This window comes from Triplophysa rosa, linkage group LG6 (assembly GCF_024868665.1).
Source record: "Triplophysa rosa linkage group LG6, Trosa_1v2, whole genome shotgun sequence".
Taxonomy (NCBI): Eukaryota; Metazoa; Chordata; class Actinopteri; order Cypriniformes; family Nemacheilidae; genus Triplophysa; species Triplophysa rosa.
In genome coordinates this window covers 9,604,026-9,625,168 of record NC_079895.1, presented here as the reverse complement: position 1 = coordinate 9,625,168, position 21,143 = coordinate 9,604,026, and the positions used below count along the sequence as shown (strand labels likewise).

At 37.2% G+C, this 21,143-nt stretch overlaps 2 protein-coding genes across 3 annotated transcripts in view; both read left to right on the top strand.

The window, feature by feature from the left end:
* cfap97d2 (CFAP97 domain containing 2) overlaps window positions 1-6,129 on the top strand; it is a 62,369-nt gene extending 56,240 nt beyond the window's left edge. For both annotated transcript variants that reach the window (XM_057335900.1, XM_057335901.1), the window contains 5 exons: window positions 4,367-4,489; window positions 4,821-4,901; window positions 5,166-5,284; window positions 5,444-5,621; window positions 5,780-6,129. In XM_057335900.1, coding sequence (XP_057191883.1) covers window positions 4,394-4,489; window positions 4,821-4,901; window positions 5,166-5,284; window positions 5,444-5,621; window positions 5,780-5,953 — 648 coding nt within the window. In that variant the 5' untranslated portion in view covers window positions 4,367-4,393 and the 3' untranslated portion in view covers window positions 5,954-6,129. The remainder of the gene's footprint in view (window positions 1-4,366; window positions 4,490-4,820; window positions 4,902-5,165; window positions 5,285-5,443; window positions 5,622-5,779) is intronic.
* A 763-nt stretch (window positions 6,130-6,892) lies between these two features.
* The window catches only part of pikfyve (phosphoinositide kinase, FYVE finger containing), a 32,507-nt gene continuing 18,256 nt past the window's right edge, over window positions 6,893-21,143 (top strand). Inside the window, 6 exon segments of the mRNA XM_057335667.1 lie at window positions 6,893-7,036; window positions 8,904-9,091; window positions 9,814-9,861; window positions 10,079-10,237; window positions 12,457-12,468; window positions 20,980-21,089. Coding sequence (XP_057191650.1) covers window positions 8,914-9,091; window positions 9,814-9,861; window positions 10,079-10,237; window positions 12,457-12,468; window positions 20,980-21,089 — 507 coding nt within the window. The 5' untranslated portion in view covers window positions 6,893-7,036; window positions 8,904-8,913.

Sequence of the window (21,143 nt, the reverse complement as noted above, 5' to 3'; positions counted from 1 at the left end):
TTCAGTTAACTTGACATATGCAGTTCTTTGACTGTGCCCATGGATATCTGCCCACAGCGAGTGCACTTTAATAATGTTGTTCTAAATAACTGCTCATGCTTCATAATAATCATCTCTCAGGGAGTGTTCAGACCAGTACAAACTAAAACAAGCAACATGTTCTATTGCTCAAGACAAAAATAGTTCTCTGAATGGTACCCCAGAATGTTGCAGCGTTGATCCTCCCAGTCTGCAAAGTTACTGTGATGCATTGGGTTTATGGGAAAACCTGACTGGTCCGACAATTTGCCAAACAAGAAAATACACACATAACCTACATAACCTGAGTTTATGCACTGCTTAAAAAATTAAGGGAACACTTAAATCACATACAGGTATGAGATCTCGATGAACAATGGCTTTCGATGACCATTATTACATTGTTTTGTTTCCAATACATTACGTATAAAAGTTAAGATTTGTAACTTTTAACTACTGTTTTGTTCATAGAGATCTAATATGTGATTTAAGTGTTCCCTTAAAGCAGTGTATATTATAATAATATTATACTAAATAGTTTGATTTAAAAAAAACTTTCAGATTTTATGCCAAAAACTTGTGGTGAATGTGGTTGTGAATAGTAAATAATATGATTAAGATTAAAGCTGCAATCTGTAACATGTCATTATTCTTAAAAAACAAAATTGTTGAAAAACAATTGACATTTCACATGACATCTGACGCGACGGCATCCTTTCCATTGTAAATCAGAGTAAAGAGATCGTTTTCAACCTAACTGTTTATGAACTTGCACCATAACATTTTGTTCATTTTAACTCAAAAAAGTCACAGATTTACGAAACTAGGTCAAAAAAGCAAGGATTTGCTCTCATGCATTAATAATCTTTTAGATATGCGGATGATGCTGTGAACAGCCGGCACAAACACCCACAAATGCTGGGCACCAAGACTAGATTCTATAGATGGCATAATTTTTCAGTAACACTCTTAATAAGTGTATATGTCACCCAGCAGAGAGAGATGCTGTTGAGGATGTGAACATCACTAGACATTAAGCTCTCTTGGGATTGGTTGCCCTGATCACTTTCCATCACAGTGAGAGAAAAACACTGATCTTACAGGCTCCTGAAGGAACACGTCTGGCTCTTCCTTAGAGACCAGTGCTCCCCAGCAAAACAAGAGGGAACAATGGGTATTTGTATCATGCAACGTTGCCACTTGAGATCTCCTGAGGATGTGCCATGAATCCAGCTTCCATGGCATTTGTACTGAGAACAGAGGGCACATACGGTACAGCTTGTACACGTGTGACCTACAAAAATTATATTGCAGGCCGTGACAACTATCATTACTGAATAAAGCCTTTAAGCATTAAGGGAAAAAATATTTTTTCTCCCATGCAGTGCAGGATTACATAACCATGTCTTTATTCACGGGGCTATTTGCTTTATTAGCGAACTGGACCAAACATCTGCATCAGACGATGTTAATAGCATAAGTTCCTGCGGCCGATGTTCATTTTGCACTTGAAGTTCGCAGAAGGCTAGGAATAGATCATATGCCACTGCTTGATAATTAGACTCCAACGGGTCAAATTGCGCAAGAGGGAATTTTTGCACATGGGCATCATCTGTGAGGAGAGGAGCTTACCAAACATGCTTTCTGCTAATGATGCCTGGCTTTGCCTGCTCCCTTCTGAGTTTCCCCTAGAGCTAATTTACTGGAACATCGCCACCATTGAGACGGTGTTCAGTCGTTCGGGCCCTTTGAACATAGATTCTCAAGTCACGGCTAACGAAGGAAAGCAACTTGAGTGTTTCATGTAAAGAGGAAAGTGAAACCTTGCAAAGGTAACGGTAAAAGCCATCATCAGAAATCAATTGACAATATACACGGACTGGTGGGCATATTCTTTACTTTTGTCATTGATGTTACATCAAAATGTGATGATGACAGAGAGAACGTTTTCGAAAATGATGCCATTTCGTTGACACTTTACTTTTGTCTGAGATCATGTACTCTACTACAGTACATAGCAATTATTAATCTTTAGATGACTAGAACAGGATAGAAATCTCACTGCTCTAAAACCGAGGAACCGAATGCTGTCATGGTAACAAAATGTGTAACGCAGTAACAAAAAAAAAAAGACTCGTAGGACAATACAAATGCAAAAAGGCATGCATTTTGACATATTTGATATGTGTTGATGCAAAAAAGGACAAAAATCTATAGAATTAAGGCCAATTCGGGTTGCATGGCTAGTCACGATGCAGCAATTGAGATTTGAAAGCTGCAGGGCAAAGTTTTCAATTAATAAATAAAAAACCCTATATCGCCAAATTGGAATTATGGGCATTTTTGAGATATTGAGCTTTTTGAATTGCATTTGACTTTGTAGATAAAATCTCTTGTTTCTAAAAAAGTCCCAAAATGTACACAACATACACACAAAAAAAACACATAATGTAAATCAATTGTCACAGAATAAGAATATGTGAATAATTCAATTTTGACTAAAATGTCAAATAGAACCTTATAATTTCAAAGTGACAAATGATGGCTTTAAAATCATTTTAATACAGCGCATGACTCATGAACTACTTTTACGCTGCTTTTTGTCCTTTTTTGGATCTTTCATTGTATAAGCAGCAGAAACCAGAAAGACATAAGGCTAAAAGTAGATAATGACAGATTTTTTGGGTGCGCTATTCTTTTAAGAAAATACAAATACAGAGTGAGAGCTTTAACGCCATCAGTGAGCAGTCTCACTGTCTCCTATTTTGCTGTTTTGTAATCCTGCTAGCAGGAGAAATCTGGACATAACATCACCACACACCTAAGCCTAACATTTTTATTGAATGTGAAAATAGCACACAACTATATTTTTAAGGCAATTAAAATTACAAACTCTAAAAAATGAGTGACTGGTGCTAAAAGAAGATGATACCATATCCCACAAAACTAACATAGTAGTGAAAAATATGCCTGGCAACCAAGCAGCAATTACAGTACAGTCTATTCCATAACAGTACAGACAATTATCAAATATAAATGTAAAAAGTAGGAAAGTAGGAAAAGATGTAAACGTGTTTTGAGTATGAATTTTCTAATTTTATTTCAAATTAAAATCAAATAGATTTAAACAAAAAATTCACACAAATGGTGCATAAACTAATGCAGAAAATTCTTTACGTGTAAATGTGGGACATTTATTTTCATCTGTAAGGTAGACATGGCAATCTTTAGACTATTATAATTCACATTAACCCCTCTCAATACTGTAACAGTTCATAAACCTGCGCAAATATGACATTTCTGAAGAAATGTCAGGCCAAAAGATGACTCATCGCTTTATCTAAACATAATTTCGTAATTATTCAGAAATGCCTGCTTGTTTAACCATTTTTCAGATATAACCACTGCTACTTGCAGTGACGTATTGAGCTCAGCTCATCTGAGGCTATGTTTACTTGAACTACAATGGTACAACAGAGGTCACCAAGTAACTAAGCAACTGTTGTCGGGTTTAAAACTCTTACTACACAACCATCATACTAACTTCACGCAACAAAAAGCTAACACGCCGAAACAGTTTTGCTTTGTCCTTCCTCAAGTGTGGAGAATAGCATTAGGCATATCATTTAATTATTCATATAGATACATTCTCTGAGAATTTATTTTTGCAGTTGTGCAATGCAAAGCTTTTGGTTTCCATGAAAAAGCTTTATGACACATCTATAATGAAGGCCAGAAATGCTATACCATGAGCCACATCTTTCTCTCAGGTGTACAGGTATTGTCCACCTACGAGTCAAAAAAGCCATAGAGGCATGAAAGCAGGGACACCCGGATCTCCATGTCCTTGGGACAAAAGGCACAAAACAATCACACCACATTAGTCTTTGCTTGTGGATGCATATGCTCATATGAGATTCGGATTATTAAGGTTTAAACTTTCACACTTTTGTTGGGTCCACAGTATAGAAGAATTTCAGTTTTTCCATGAAAGATCTAGTTGAATGCCCTTGCAGGATACGCAATATCTATATCGGACAAGGACACTATGTAGGCCAGCCTTCATATGGGTAAGGGTGCACTCTCGATGGAGTAAGTGCTTTTTACCTTGCAAACTAAGACAGCAAAAGGCAGGCAATGCTACATTTCGGAAAATCTAAAAATGTTCGTTGTGGTGAATGAATGGGTCCTATTTACAGTGCTACAGTGTTTCAGTGAGTATCATTTCATAAATGTAGACCAGCAAAGCTGCTCTTTCTTTTTGAATGGCTGCCATGGCAACAACCACATGACTGGCTCAAAACTCAGGCTGAACTCCTATCTCTGTTCACTGTGACTTCTGGTGCAGGTGGATTCAGGCTACAGAGACAAAGTAATGCAGCATCAAGCTTACCAACCAATTCTACCCAGTGTCAATAAATATCTGCAATACAAATGGGACAAAAGCTGTTACGAGACGCACAGGAAAAAGGTAAAACGGTGAATGGAGGGGCTTTTTCGGGCATGGTATCATTAAGTGGCATACAGTATTTTGTTTTGTTTTGTAGTACTGTGTTAATACCATGCTGTTTATCAAGATACTGCAACATGGTACTTCCACAGTACATTTGGTGAGCAAAAGTTGAGTTATGATATTTAATATTTTACATATAAACATTTAATTTAATTTAATTTACTCAAAGTAAACCAAGTGATGATTGGTAAGTAGTGTTTAAACATGTTTAGTTTCAAAAATCGTATTTTACTGGTTTTGTAGTTATAGCTGCATCATTAAAATGTTACCTTCTGTATACAAATATTAGGTTAAATCTGCAAAACCAACTATTACCACAACTCCACCGAAGACCTACAACCACTTAATTGTCAAGCTAAAGAAACTACAGGTAGGAGTGCGGAACTATCCTATATTGACCACTAGATGTCGACATTTCTACCACTTTAACGTCAGAAACATATTATCTGTTAAAGTTCCAAGTTCATCCAAAAATGAAAATTCTGTCATCATTTACTCACTCTCCTGTTATTTCATCATTATTGTTATTTCAAACAAGAGGGTGAGTAAATGATAACAGAATTTTAATTTTGGGGTGAACTATCCCTTTAAGTCATCAAACTTAAACCCTCTTTCCCTCACCTGTAATAACCAGCTGGAAGAAGAACGCGTTTCAAGAATCAAAAGAGAAAATCTTATGCTCTTGGACAAAATGTCCCATATAATGCAGACCGCCGGGGGAGTTGACTGCAAAAATGACTATGTTAAAAAAAGGTGGGCCAGACTTGAATCTATACAGCAATACACACACATTACAATGAGTAATGATGATGTTCAGTAATGTAATTATGTATAAACATAACTTATATAATACTTATATAATACTTAATATATGTCACAATAAACAAACACACTATTTGGCTTCTGTTTCAGTCTTGGCAAGGAAAAAAGACAGCTGGAGCTGCTGCATATTACTAAAGAGAACCAGAGAATACTTCAGCGCTTGTCCACATGCAGGCCACATTATAACATTCAAGCCTGGCACAACCAGTGGCTTAAAAACATTGAGTTCATGAAAAATATATCGAGATACCCAAGCCAATACACCCAGGTGAGCATGACAGTACTAAAACGAAGAGTAGAAGTAGATACATTTCTGTTTGTCCCATCCTTGTATATTTAGTGATTTTTATTTACATTTATTTATTAAGGCATGTTTATAAATACATAATTCTTACTTAAACACTTTTTATCTATGTGTTATCAAAGGGATCCTTCTTGCCACCAATTTCTGCAGACAGGCACGGGACAGTAGTTCACGACAAAGTTAAGAAGAAAAACATTACAAGACATGTGCATGCAAACTCTGCTGGTATGATGAATGAGAAAGAGGACTCTGATAAGGAGACACAATCTGAAGTCAAAGTTACATCTGAAGCATAAATCCTGCACCACATAATGTAACTATTTGACTATCAGCTCAAGACATCTATATATTTTCTATCAGTTTAGGAAACTAATACCACATATGTTTATGTCTATTGGATGGATTTATGTTAATGCTGTAGACGTTTACCTATGTTGATTTAAATAAAATATCAACATTAACCACTAGGGGTCCCTGCACTGCCACAACCGTCTTGTGTGATTTATTCTTGTATAGTTCATTTCTGGTGTTCATATTCTGTCATTTTATATGTAGAAGTTCTTTAGATCTTAACTGGTTATTTAAAAAGTATCAATGTTCCTATAACCTATAGGTAACCTATAAGCAACACGCAGGTTTGATAATAAATGTGACCCTGGATCACAAAACCAGTCTTAAGTAGCATGGGAACATTTTTAGTAAAAGACAAAAACACATTGTGTGGGTCAAAATGATTGATTTTTCTTTTATGCCAAAAATCATTAGGATATTAAGTAAAGATCATGTTCCATTAAGATATTTTGTAAATTTCCTACCTGAAATATATAAAAACTTTATTTTTGTGAGTGGATGGTCTGCCACAGTGCCCCTGATTAACAACTTCAAAGGCAATTTTCTCAATATTTTGATTTTTTTGTGCTCTCAGATTCCAGAGTTTTAAACGGTTGCATCTCAGCCAGATATTGTCTTATTCTAACAACTCATATATCTATAGAAAGTTTATTTATTCAGCTTTCAGATTATGTAAAAATCTCAATTTCAAAAAATTGACCCATAAAACTGGTTTTGTTGTCCAGGGTCACAAATATGCACCTTCATTAAAAAAATTTTACTTATGCAAATAGTTGTATAGTTGTGGGTTTACGCACAGTAGGCAGAAATGAATCTATTATGGAGGTTAACTCGATGCGTTGTGCCTGACTTTGAGCAGTGCGATCATAACACTGATCGATGTCTCTGTACTCGACTCAGCGGGTCTGATCAAGTCGTTGAACATCCTTTAACATCACAAGGGTGGAATTAGATAAAATGTAACTCTTAAGGATTAATGTCATATTTACACAGCTGAAACTGAAATGGTTTAGAGAGCTACGCCACAGGTACATGTAAACATTATGTTATGCTTTTACAGTACATTTATGCTGTAATGGAGCTGCATTAGTTTAGCTAGCTTTGCTAACTTTATAATGGCCTCTGATGGATGAAACAGGAAATATTATTTTGTTTTAGGAAATAGCGAAGATATAATCTGTTCTGTTTCATGTAAAGAAAACATAGGCAGATCGGTATCTGTTTAGATTAGCAAAGTAGCAGGTGAAGTAATGTTAGAGAGATGATTTCAGATAAACAACTGTCTAAAATAAATTTATGACAACTGATCTTTATTTTTACCGCGTTTGTAATAGCAATTAATGAATGGGATTAATTCTTACTAACACTCATAAAATTAGCTAATCATGGATATAAAAAAATACGTAAACGGCAGCGGAGTGCGAATTTACGCATCTTACTATGGCGAAGGCCTTCTTTAAACGCTTTTGACGTAGCGGGAGTGTCGGCGTACCTGATTGGATGTGAGAGGTACGTTGACACGTAGGTAATCATCAACCGACCAATTGCCAAATTAAATGTTTGCCTCATGAATATGAATTAAGTAACCTGATTGGACTCTCTTACCTGTTACATCAGTGTAAGATAATAAATTAACATCAAGCCTTCGGCATAGTGGGCAGTTCAGTCGATCACATGATATACTGAAACGCATACTTTTTTCCGGCTGTTTTTATCCTTACCTCTTTTTATCACTTAATCCCAAAGCGTTTAAGTGACTATAAACCTTTACTATATTATTGTTGCAATGAAACTACATCAGATAAAATATGTTTGTTGAAAGTATGTACAGTGGAGTTTTTGTGGTGCTTTAAAATCAAAATAATAAACTTCAGATTGACATCATGTTTGTTTATATGAGTTTAGATTGTTCATGCTGTATATTTAGTCTGTTTGTTCATTTTCACGGGAATAGTAACATGATATTATAAACATGATAAACCGGTTACTCAGATCTTCATACAAATATCCATTTACTGACTGTTTGAATTAATATCACATTGTCCGGATGTCCTCTTTTTTTTTTTAAGGAGCAACTTCTCTTTTAACAGTCTTGTGATCTTATTACGTCTTCAAGTTTTGTTCTGTAGTCAGCAGACTTAAGAATCACATGTCTTGCTTTGTTGTTCATGCATTTATTAGGATCCTGTCATTGACATTAATGGCTTTCCTATTAACTGCTTAGCTCTAGCCCGTAGAATTTTCATTTTAAATCTACACTTTTAAGATCATATTTAGCCATGATAAATACCAATATTTTGTAGAAGTTGAACTATGAATAGTTGTGCATACTGTGCAGAGGTCTACAGCACAAAATATCACCTAAAGCTTGTTTAACTGTATAACGTTAGCTAGAAGCAGGTCTACTTGAGATCTGCACACGCTGAATTCACCATAAACCTTGCAGATTTATAATATGCTACGCATTCCTAGTCCAGGCTCTTGTCCTGTTACTGGCTGGACTCAACCTAACCTCTACGGATGATCCAAAATGCAGCGGCATCTTTGGATAAAAGCGTCTGCTAAATGACTAAATGTAAATGTAATATCAGTATTTCAACACAACACAGGTTCTAAACATTACCATACAATTTAGAAAACAATTAAGAGTACAGTATCCTCAGCACTAACACATCTCTTGTTTTTTCTTAAATGAGCACAGATAAAAAAGAATGCAGATTCCCAGTCATGTGTTCCTGTTTGTGCCTAAACAAAATGCCTAAATGTGTTTCATATAGTAGAGGAGAATGATCATTCTCTATACAATATAAGCAGAACAAAAGCGGTATAAGTTTCCACAGCAGCATTGTTCTCCACACTCATCTCTAGTTTGGTTTGGATTGCTCTACACTACAGGGGCAGTGGCATGGCTGCCGAAGACAAATCTTCCCTCTCGTCTGGGATGGACAGGAGCTCCGAGCCGACGCTCTCTCCCACCAGTCCTTCCCATCTAACACAGTTCAAACCTCTGACCCCAGAGCAGGATGAGCCGCCCCTGCGCTCTGCCTACAGCTCCTTTGTCAGTCTGTTCCGCTTCAACAAAGGTGAAGTACAGTTATTTATATTTCACACATTATCAACATATGAACATGCATTCGTCTTTATTCGCTAGTTTTGAATCATGAAGTTTGTTTCAAAAGTTCATTGTTTGTTTGTTTTTCAGTCAAGCAAACATCTATTCATGGATGTCATTCTCCATTGCAGTTGTGTTTGCTTTGAATGTAAAACATTTTAATGGATCGATAGCACTTATTGGGTGCATTATGTACTTTTAATGGACTGCTTTGGTTCATGCACATCAAACCTTACAGAAAGCATAACCATTATTTTCTAAAACACATTAGGACTCTATACAAGGCATTTTATTACATTTTCTTTTAATTGTCTGTAAGTCTGTATGAGAAATTTCACTTTTCTCTGGAATAAAAGGTATGTGGTTATGTCATAGAGATTCAGGATTTCTAGAGATTCTGGGAAGGGGAATTGTTTTGAAGAGCCATGTGTTAGCATCAAGATTCCTGTTACTTGTAGTTTTATTTATATATCTTTATAAAGTGTTAATAGAACGTTCTCACTGGCAGGGTTGTAGTACAAAATTAAAATGTGGCTTATTCAACTTATCTAGTAGCACATAAAACTGTTACTCCCGACTGTTTACATTAAAACAAATTAGTTCTATTAAAAATATGTTTAAATTGTGACTAACTCTGCAAAAAGCACATTCGTAGTAATCAATTCTCTAACATCTCCCTTTTATCCCTTTTAGAAAAAACAGGTGCAAACATTGCACAGGCAAAAAAGCTTGCTAAACTTGGTAAGTCTAGCTCTTGTACAGAAGTAAAAGTTAAGCAAGCAAGAAACAAAACGAAAAATAAAATAAAATGATTTAGGGAAAAGCTAAATTTAAAAAATAGACGTCAACACGCTGTAAATTATTTTTAAATCAGCAAAACACCACAACATTTAAATTCCCCACCCTTTTGACCAAGACAGAGTTTTTCTATTGATCTTCTATTGGTTTTAATGTTCAGAGGAAGGACGGCCTCCTTCAATAGCAGAGAAAAGTCAGTCGGCTTCATCATCACCGCAGGGGCAGCGACGCAACTGGTCAAGTCCCTCCCATTCCATACAAGGCACTGAAACAAACAGGAAACATTCTGAACTTTTCAGAAGAACATCTACTGCATCAGGTATTAACAGCATATAACTATACATTGCTTTTTTGTTTGTTTGTTATTTCTGCTGTCCACAATTTATTTTGTGTTATACAGAATGCCGAATAATAATGAAAGAATATGCAAATATGCATGCTTTGGGTTATAAAACTGTTCAAACTGTTATAAAAAGGCACTAAAAGCAGCAAAGGCTGAGCACCTCCATAACCTCATAGAAACTAACAAAAACAATCCAAGGTTTTTATTTAGTACAGTTGCTAAATTAACAAATAAACAGACATCACCTGACCTGGTTATTCCGCCGCACTTTGGTAGCAATGAATTCATGATTTTTTTTTCAGAGAAAATCGAAAACATACGAGACAAAATAGTAAAAACTCAACCTCCAAGTCTGTCCTATGAATTAGTACCAACCATCGCTCCAAAAGAAGAGCTACAGTGTTATTCACCTATAAAACAGGAAGATTTAATTAAACTTATTGCAACATCTAAACTTACAACTTGCTTATTAGACCCCATACCAACTAAATTATTAAAAGAGTTATTACCCGTTGCAATTGAGCCCATTTATAACATTATCAACTCGTCAATTAATCTAGGCCATGTCCCAGGACCCTTTAAACTGGCCGTCATTAAGCCTCTTATCAAGAAACCAAACTAGACTCCAATGAACTAGGAAACTATAGACCGATTTCAAATCTCCCTTACCTGCCTAAACTACTAGAAAAAGTAGTGTCCACTCAGTTATGCTCTTTCTTACAAAATAATGACATACACGAAAAATTTCAGTCAGGCTTTAGACCGCATCATAGTACTGAAACTGTGCTCGTTAAAATTACAAACGACCTGCTTATAGCATCTGATAAAGGTAACATCTCACTCCTAGTCCTGCTTGACCTTAGTGCTGTGTTCGATACTGTAGACCATAAAATACTTCTAGACCACTTACACAATTATACCGGTATTCAGGGACAGGCACTACAATGGTTCAGATCTTACTTATCAGACAGACATCAATTTGTCCATTTAAATGGGGAATCATCAAATCTAACTTTAAGTAAATTATGGATTACCTCAGGGATCGGTTTTAGGACCCTTGCTGTTCTCCATATACATGCTGCCCCTTGGAAACATTATTAGAAAACATGGAATTAGCTTCCACTGTTATGCAGATGATACTCAGCTATATATCTCATCAAGACCAGATGATTCCTTCCAGCTATCCAAATTGGCATAGTGCATCGAAGATATAAAACATTGGATGACTTGTAATTTCCTTTTTTAAAATTCTAATAAAACAGAAATATTACTTATCGGACCAAAGACACGTGAGCAGAATATTTTGGATTATAACCTGTAAAAAAAATCGTATAAAACTCTAATCCAAGAGTTTTAATACGTAGCACCTAAACTAGATTAAAGTCACATCTTTTCAGTCAAGCATTCACTTCACAAAATATGCTAAATAAACCACCGGGAGACTGCATTTATTAGATATCATTTACTAGAATAATCTTGCTTGTTCTATAAACACCATGCACTGTGCTGTGTTTTACCTTTTTTGTGTTTTTCAGTTTTTCTTATTTTCTCCTGTAAAGCTGCTATGGAACAATGCACATTGTGAAAAGCGCTATATAAATAAAATTGAATTGAATTGGGTAAAATCAAAAGAAAAATAATGCCATTATGTATTAAAATTTGACAATATGATAGGTATTATTATATTATAAATCTTTTTAGATGTTTAGGTGAAATATGACCAGATGTGTTCTTGTTTTTGTCAGTTTCTCTAAATTCTGTAAAATATAATAAGGTATAAGTTATTATAATAAGTTATCACAGTGTAATCAGTGTTGTATTTGATTGATGATTGATGACTGATCACTGTGACTGTGGGTTATTATCATCACTAGATAACAGTGATTCTGAGGATAGACTCTGACCTCAAATGATCTGTATTACGGCACTGGTCATTTACTGTGACCAATGAAAGTGAAACAGGCAAGCAAAACATTTTCTGCTCACTTACTAGGTAAATTATATCATTTTTACTGTATTTAACAGTAAATCTAACAAACTACAATTTATCAGTTGTCAATTTGTCTATGGAAGCTCCAACAAGATGATTAGAAGCCAATCATTTTGAGTCATGGTTGCATTTCACCTTTACTTCCAATAACAGAGTTTGGGTATCAAAATTTGAATTGTGTGTATATTTTCCTTTCTTTTCACAGTGGACTGGGAAGGTGAGGATTTATAATTTATTTTGTAAATGTTTTATAAGGCTCTGAAGTGAAACCATCAATGAGATGGACTGCTATGGCTTTACATTAACCAAATTTGTTGCATGTGAAACGGTGTGTTGAAAGGTGGGATCTCCTGAAGTTTTGGTGCTGTGAGCTGAACATTTATGGTCATGAGCTTTATAAATCCATATGCCTATTTTCATTCATTGCACATCATGCAAATCATAATTTCACAAACATTCGTGAGTATATGTGCTGCTTTATGATATAGTCTAGAGCAGATGTTCTCAAAGTGGGGTCTAGGGACCCCTGGGGGTTCGCAGTCTATAGCTAGGGGGTCCGCGAAATAATTTGTGACCCTTGCTATAGCATAATAAGCCGGAATGCGCACGGTATAGTTTTGAGCTGCAGGCAATGAAAATTTAGATTTTGGTAGAATTTTAGGTTGTCATAAAAATAAGTGCATTAAACCCTTGTCTAGCAATCCCAACGCGCCAAAAACATCTAAAATTATCTTTATTTGTATGTTTGCTGAGAAGTGCACCTGAGATCTTGTCACACAAACAATAAAAGAAAGTTGAACATATATATTTTCATATAGATATTGGTTTTGACTTGGTGTGTGCCAAATCCATTTATTACCAGTGATTTTAATGTATGGTTGTAGTGGTTTTGTTTCGGAAATTTCTAAAAACTTTATTTAAAAAAAAAGCTTGCTGTGTGGAAAGAATGTTAATATATATATATATATGTTCAATATTCAGAATATTGAAAATTGCATGTAAACGGGATTGAAGAGATTTGCTCATGTCATGTAAACAATGTGAAGTCCTTACTCAGTTTATTGGAAATAATCACATTAATGGTGCGCATGTAAACATTGATGAACAATTCAACAGTCAGTCAATGTGGCATGTGTGTATGTCTGTGTGTGAACTCAACAAACAACACGACACATGAAATAATTAAAAAAAATTTTTTTATTTAAGTTAGATACAAGTGTTCACAATTAGATACTTGGAAAAATGATACAAAATCTAGGGCCTGCACTGCTTCCCAACCCACCTACCTTACAGTACAGACCCTACTTCTAACTCTTAAAGTTGCCTTAACTCATACAGTTTCTGCATATCTCGGATACATAAGACGGATACAGGTGTACTCAACTCAACTTTATTTATATAGCGCTTTTTACAATTTTCATTGTTACAAAGCAGCTGTACATAAGACATATTGACTATAAGCAAAACAATTAAAGTTGTACCTGTAAAAACAAGAAAAAGGTGAAAACACAGAAGACAGACATACCCACATACAAAACACTCCACACACACAATATGCGCACGTACTAACACACATAGACATAGACATAGACACACACACACGGACACAGACAAGTACGCGCACACACAGACATGCACGCACACACACACACACACACACACTGTACAATTATTTCTGAAAACAGATGACCTGACCTCCTGCACGTGTGTGTGTGGGGGGCGGAACTAAAGCATGTGCGGACAGCACACATTGCCAACAAAACACAGACATATGACTCAGTTTCACTTACCGCGTGCGGTTCATGTCCGGCATCCTTTAGCGCTGGGACCACTCCATTTATCAGTTTCAAACGATCTCCAAATCAAGCGTCATATCCACCATTTATATAACATCCATCACCGAAATGCAGTGATAAACAAACACAGCTGAACTTCGCTAACACAGTGCTCTCTCCAGCTGGTTGATGTGTGCGCATGCTCCTTCTCCTGCTCTCCCTGGTTGACGCGTGGGCGTGCTCTTTCTTCCCGCTCTGGCGGGTTGACGTGTGGGCGTGCTTTCCCGGGAGGATTGTCCAATAAGTTACTAAGAAAAGTTGTTACGAAACAGATTTTTATGTAAGAAAAAAACTTTCCGAAACATATACGAACGCTGGGGGACTGTATCGAGCACAGAAATACTCCATCGTACATCCAACTCGTTTTTTGACAAGTTGACCATGTCAAGCATGAGAAGACAGCACGTTTAACATTGTAAAGAAGTCAGAATGCATGAAACACCATTGCACATCCCCTTTAACATTGCTTGTAGGTAAGTAATATTGACATTACCTTCATGTCGTAAACTTTGGGAGAAGAAGAGAAGTAGCGTCAACACAAAAAAATAACTTAAATTTAAGTAACGGTCGCTTAGGACGTTTCCTTTCAAGTCATTACATTGAGAACAAAATAAAGATTGTGACCTCTAGTGGCTGTGTAAAGTTATCTACGATGAAACGCATCCAGGGCTCGTACGGGTGCTGGAAATCCTGGAAAATTATAGATTTTTAATGCAGTGTTTTAAAGGTCGAAAAATGATTGGATTTGGGATAAAGGGCTTGAAACTGCTTGAAATTTTAATTGCTTAATTTCACATCAAATCAGTATGTGACAACAGTTCACTTTTTAGATAAAATAACTGAAAAGTTCTTATTGCGTTTGCCTTAAACACATTAAAACATTCTGCTCAAGTCTGCTTGCCACTCTGATGAGCAGTGGTGGGCTGCTACATATGTATGGAAGCATATTGGTAGCACATTTCAATTTGAAATGCAATACGTAAAATAGCAATGCAGTATTTAAAATGACAATGCATTTATGTATTTAAATATACGTTTACAACAACATATGTGCAACATTTGGTGCAAAATGAAAATTCAATCATATAATTTACATTTGTCAGTTTCTACATCAGTTTTAAAGGTCCAGTCAGTGAAATCTAGAGGCAAGGTTGCGAATTGCAACCAACCGCTCACTCCACCCCTCCCCCTCCCTTTCGAAACACTACTACGGCTGACAGAACATGGCGAATTACATGCAAGGGGACCCGGCGTGTATGTAGATAGAAATAGCTCATTCTAAGGTAATAAAAACATAACACTTCACTGTGTAAGCTCTTTATACACCTCTGAAGGCATAGCTGTGTATATATTATTGCATTTCTATCAATAGATCATCCCAAAAATTACACACTGGACTTAATATGTAATTTAAATAGATATTTTAAAGCTCTTTAAGTTGAAAAATTAAAATGAAAATGCATTCCCCGGATTTATTATATATGTTTAAGAGCAAATCTGTAGCACTCAGGACGACGAAGCGCAATGGATCATCTCATTATCTTAAATACGCATTATGTAGAAAAATAAACACAAATGAACATCAGCTGGTATGTAAAAACAGAGTCCTGCTTAAGATGTATCACCTCTCACATAATGGGGAATGTTTAAACTAAAATTTAACTGAAACTGAAAGACAATATAGTTTAAGCAGTTTTCTTTATGTCCGTTTAGAGGAGAGCATTGCATATTATCATTTTAGTTTCTTTTTTTTTTTTAAGCAAATAAATGTAAGGGAAATTCTCCCCCAGTTAAAAAAAATAAAATTCAGGCCCTGCAAGCTCTTGCAAATGATATGCAATTTTTGGGAAGCCTACATTTTTCATGTAAAATGTAGGCCTATTTAATTTTCCAGACAGTCAACAATTTAAGTTGGGAATGTCATTTTAGGATCTTTTTTAGCACAATATCATCACTTATTGTGATTAAGTATGTATACTGGAAAAGCATAAAAACCCACATTGAAAGTACTTGAAAAGTGCTGGAATTTGACTTTGGAAAAGGTGTACGAAGGTCATGGGTTCGATCCCAGGAGATTGCACATAGTCAGAAACAAATGTATAATACAATGCAATGTAAGTCGCTTTGGATAAAAGCATCTGCCAAATGCATAAATGTAATGTAAAAAGCGATGCCAGGACTAAGCCAGAAGGGCCCAATTTAAGCCAGTTTTGGCCAAGAGTTTGTTGCTATCTGGGGTGTAGCTCTGTCATTTTTTTGTCAGTCAACAATTTATACATCATTTTGAAGGTTTTAATAGAGCTTGCTAAACATAAAATGGTGCTGTTTCATTAGAACACTTAAATCACCTAAAGAAATTGTTCTGAAAACACATAAGTGGAATTAAATTGATTTAAAGGGGTTATATGGTGCGAACACGTGTTTTTCTGTGTCTCTGGTGTATTATAAGTTGCCCATGCATGTATTAGACATGTAATATTGCAAAAATTTAAGTGTCGGAACAAAAGATGCATTCTATCTAAAAGTGAATGGTCACCCAGACCTGCCTGAAATGCCTCATGTAACCACACCCCCACAAATCTACATCAGTTCATGGTATGAGTTGAGTTGACCGCCCAAATGCATACGCAAGTCAGTACTGTCAGTACAATTGATTTGGAACCTGATGTTCCAAATCAATATATGTCCGTCACACGCTTGCAGTATTCGACCAATCACTACGCACTGATTAACTGGCCAATCGTAGCACACCGCGCTTTTCAGAGTGATGAGCTTTGTAAAAAATCTGTGCGTTTCAGAGAGGCGGGGCAAAGAGGAGATACAATCATGCACGGTATGTGGAAAATACAGCGTTTTTGAACCTTAAATCGTGTATACACATTGCATTACATCTAAAACAAATGATAATATTCGTTTTAGCCGTGTCATATGACTCCTTTAAGATTATTGTTTTTATTTATCACCATGAAACGTGTCTGCAGTATTTAGTTTTAAAAAAGCAAGACACTTACTTCAATAAGAGTGCAAAATGTGGTAAACATATTCATATAAAAACATATGTTTAAAGGGGGTCCTTCGAACTTTACAGGATCCCTGGCCCCAAAAAGTTTGAGAACCCCTGCTCTAGAGAGCCTTTTAAAGTACTAGTTGTGTTTTTTGCCAGCAGGCTTAAGGTACATACAGACCGGGACGATAATCACACGTGCTTATCGTCAGCGTTTTTCGAGACGTTTTTCGGCGTTCATACCCAAACGATTTTCACTGGTGATGAGCCGAGTGAACGTGCAAATTCACTCCCTGACAGAGATGGCACTTAATGAAAAACAGAAACACCCCGGTACACAAGGTGGCGCTTTTTGCGTTCTGACACTCGCTTGTCACACAGAAGAAGAATTCATCTTGCTTCCTCTTCGTCAATGTGTGCTCGGCAAGACCTTTTTGTGCTTGAGCGCCACCAAGTCGTATTTTACTGTAACTTCAGCAGCTCCAGGCACGTGAACAAAAGCACAACTCTCATTGGAAGGCCAGTTTCAGTAAGGAGTAAAATCTTTCCGTGACGGGTGGAGCTGTCACCGGACCTGTCACTCCTGCCTCGCTACCTGCCAACGTTTTACGTGCCTGCCTCGCGACCTGCCACTGTTTTACGTGCCTCTCTCGCGACCTGCCACTGTTTTACGTCCCTGCCTCGCGACCTTCCAATGTTTTACGTGCCTGCCTCGCTATCTGCCACTGTAATATTGTGCAGTTTTGCGACCCGTTTTTCCCGCAATGGTATGAACCGCGCGTCCCATCAGCTACGTAGCGTCGCGTCTGCCTCAACTTAGCGTCACGCCTGCCACAAGATCTCTCGCTGTTAAGCTGCCTGACAGTCAGACAGATGCGGACGAGAGCAAACAAAACAGCGCAACCATGCTTTTATTTACTTGTTTGTTTACTTTATTCCGCCAGTTTTACTCCAACTGGAGCGCGCGTCCAGTCAGCTACGTAGCGTCGCGTCTGCCTCAACTTAGTGTCACGCCTGCCACAAGATCTCTCGCTGTTAAGCTGCTTGACACTCAGACAGATGCAGAGTTTTTGTACAATTTTCTTTAAGCACAGTATTAGTTTGGTGAGTTGATAGGATTTAGTCTTTAAAAATCCTGAAGTGTTTTTAATTCAACAACACTGAAACAACATTAGCTATTATGTTTATTATTGTTATTATATATTATTATTGCAAAAGTGTACACATATGAATAATACATGAAGAGTTCATTTGCAAAAACACTGTTCTTCAAATCTCTGTTTTTAATATGTTATCATGTTTTTATTGTACTTAACTGTATAAGTTGGCTGTACTTGTATTATTATTGTTTTAATAAAACAACTGAACTGCAGTTTCAATTATATAAATTAGAATACACAATATTATCATACATTATTTTTGAAAATGTGTCAATTTGTAAAAAGAAATTAAAGCATCATAATGACCAAATAATAATAATAAATAAAATAATATAACAAAGAGATGACACAGCAACAATTTGAATTTGCCTGTTTTTATTTTGACACTTAAACATGCACAGGTGAGAGCATGACATTCCTTACATGACGATTTGAATCGTGTATCCTAATGTCTATAACAAGTAGTGAGTATAATATAGGCTACCATAACAATCATTTGCTAAATAAATAAAATAGAATAAAACAAATCAATGCGTGAGGAATCTTTGTCATGTGCTTTCCTATTCTGTATATCAGTTTAAGTAGCCTATATGCCAATCAGGCAGATGTAACAGAGATCTTGTGGCAGGCCCGAGCCGCGCAACATGGGTGAACAGCAGTGTTGCCAACTCTTGCAAGACAAATAAGTAACTGCAGCTCCAAAAACAAACCCAGAACAAGCCCAACATTATTACATTATTTATGATCATCAATGTAAATTATTATGAATTATGTATTATTAATGAACGAGCCTGGGTCATTTTAAACTGACACTACCCTGTTTGAAAAACACAAACATAAGTTATTTTACAAAAATAAAGCAAGAGAAGATTCAGTAATCTCTGATCACATGTGAACAGTAGAGGCCTGGAAAGATGGAAAAGAAAAAGATGTAATGACCACTTAACGTAGCTGTAACAGCCACACATTTATAATAAAGTAAAACTGAACTATATGCATTGGATGTATACTTTTTTAAATTATACTCTGCAATGATCAATACATTTATTTAATACAATAAAATGTTTTGATGTTTACCTTATAGCGTAATAAATTGGGTCATCCCTCCCTCCCCATCTTTGCTGCATGTGATCAGATCTGAACACTTTTCGTTCATTTTCACATTTCATTCTAATCGTGACAGATGTAATACATTTAGTTTAGTTGGTAGAGGAAAGGAGGCGGTGTGTTTGAGGACAAATTACGCTATTCGCGTGCTTAGGCTTGAATAACGCTGTGTAGCCAAATGCGTAGATCTACACTTTTAACATTTTTAATGATGTAGCCCGGTTATAAAATGCTTTTTATCTTTAAGTGAGTATTTTATCTTTTTAGTATGATATTTACCTCCGATTATCCAAAGAGCGCCGATGATTACGTGAAGAGACCACTGTAGCATTCTTGGCTTCGCTATGTTTTATGTGCTTAGATCTGTTGTGTGACCTCCTGCGGCGCCGCTCAGACCAATCCGCGCGTGACATCATAGTACCGCGAGAGTGATTCGACAGTAGACGGCTCTGTATGCTTTCAAATAGCTCTCGCGGTGCTGTGATCTTGTGCGCTGCCTCATGTAGTCCAAAAAGCCTAGCTGTGAGCAGACAGTGTTAATGGGTTGAACAAAACAGCGACCATAGATGTAAAGAAACGAAGTTGCTTGTCAGATTCAGAAGCAAGCTACCATATTTTTTTAAATAAGCCCCAAAACCCGCAACCCGCGACAAGTGATTTTTTAACGCGACTTGACAGAAAAAGAAGCCCAAGGTCGCGTATTATAAGCGGATTTGACAACTATGGTGAACGGGTGACGGGACGCGCGCTCCAGTTGGAGTAAAACTGGCGGAATAAAGTAAACAAACAAGTAAATAAAAGCATGGTTGCGCTGTTTTGTTTGCTCTCGTCCGCATCTGTCTGAGTGTCAGGCAGCTTAACAGCGAGAGATCTTGTGGCAGGCGTGACGCGAAATTGAGGCAGACGCGACGCTAAGTAGCTGACGCGACGCGCGCTCCATTACGAGTAAAACTGGCGGAATAAAGTAAACAAACAAGTAAATAAAAGCATGGTTGCGCTGTTTTGTTTGCTCTCGTCCGCATCTGTCTGAGTGTCAGGCAGCAAACAGCGAGAGATCTTTTGGCAGGCGTGATGCTAAGTTGAGGCAGACGCGACGCTACGTAGCTGATGGGACGCGCGGTTCATACCATTGCGGGAAAAACGGGTCGCAAAACTGCACACTATTACAGTGGCAGGTCGCGGCAGGCACGTAAAACAGTGGCAGGTTGCGAGGAAGGCACGTAAAACAGTGGCAGGTCGCGAGGCAGGCACGTAAAACAGTGGCAGGTCGCGAGTCAGGCACGTAAAACGTTGGCAGGTAGCGAGGCAGGAGTGACAGGTCCGGTGACAGCTCCACCCGTCACGGAAAGATTTTACGCCGTCTCGCCAGTTTTTAACACGCCGCGTCAAACAAAAAAAACGAGCCCGAGGCCTGGCGTTTTCCGTGTCGGTGTGCACACTCACATTGGCGCCCTTTGTTTAGTCACGACGCGTTAAACGTCGACGATAAACGCGCGAGATTATCGTCCCGGTGTGGACGGGCCCTTAGGTTATGGTTTTGAATGAGCATGTGTGCTGTGTTTCCACCTGCATCTTTTGAGTAGTACTTTTGAATACTGTAATGGTGCTTTTTGCATTCATAGAAGGTCGGCGGAAATCAGAAGCTCCTCTGGGCAGCTACGACCCACGAACGGCCGTTCAACTTCGTACGGCCCTCAAGAGACTCAAGGAGATCATGGAAGGAAAAAGTCAGGTATGGATTTCCTGATTATTGTAGGAATATCCACTACAACATTCTAGAGCGTAT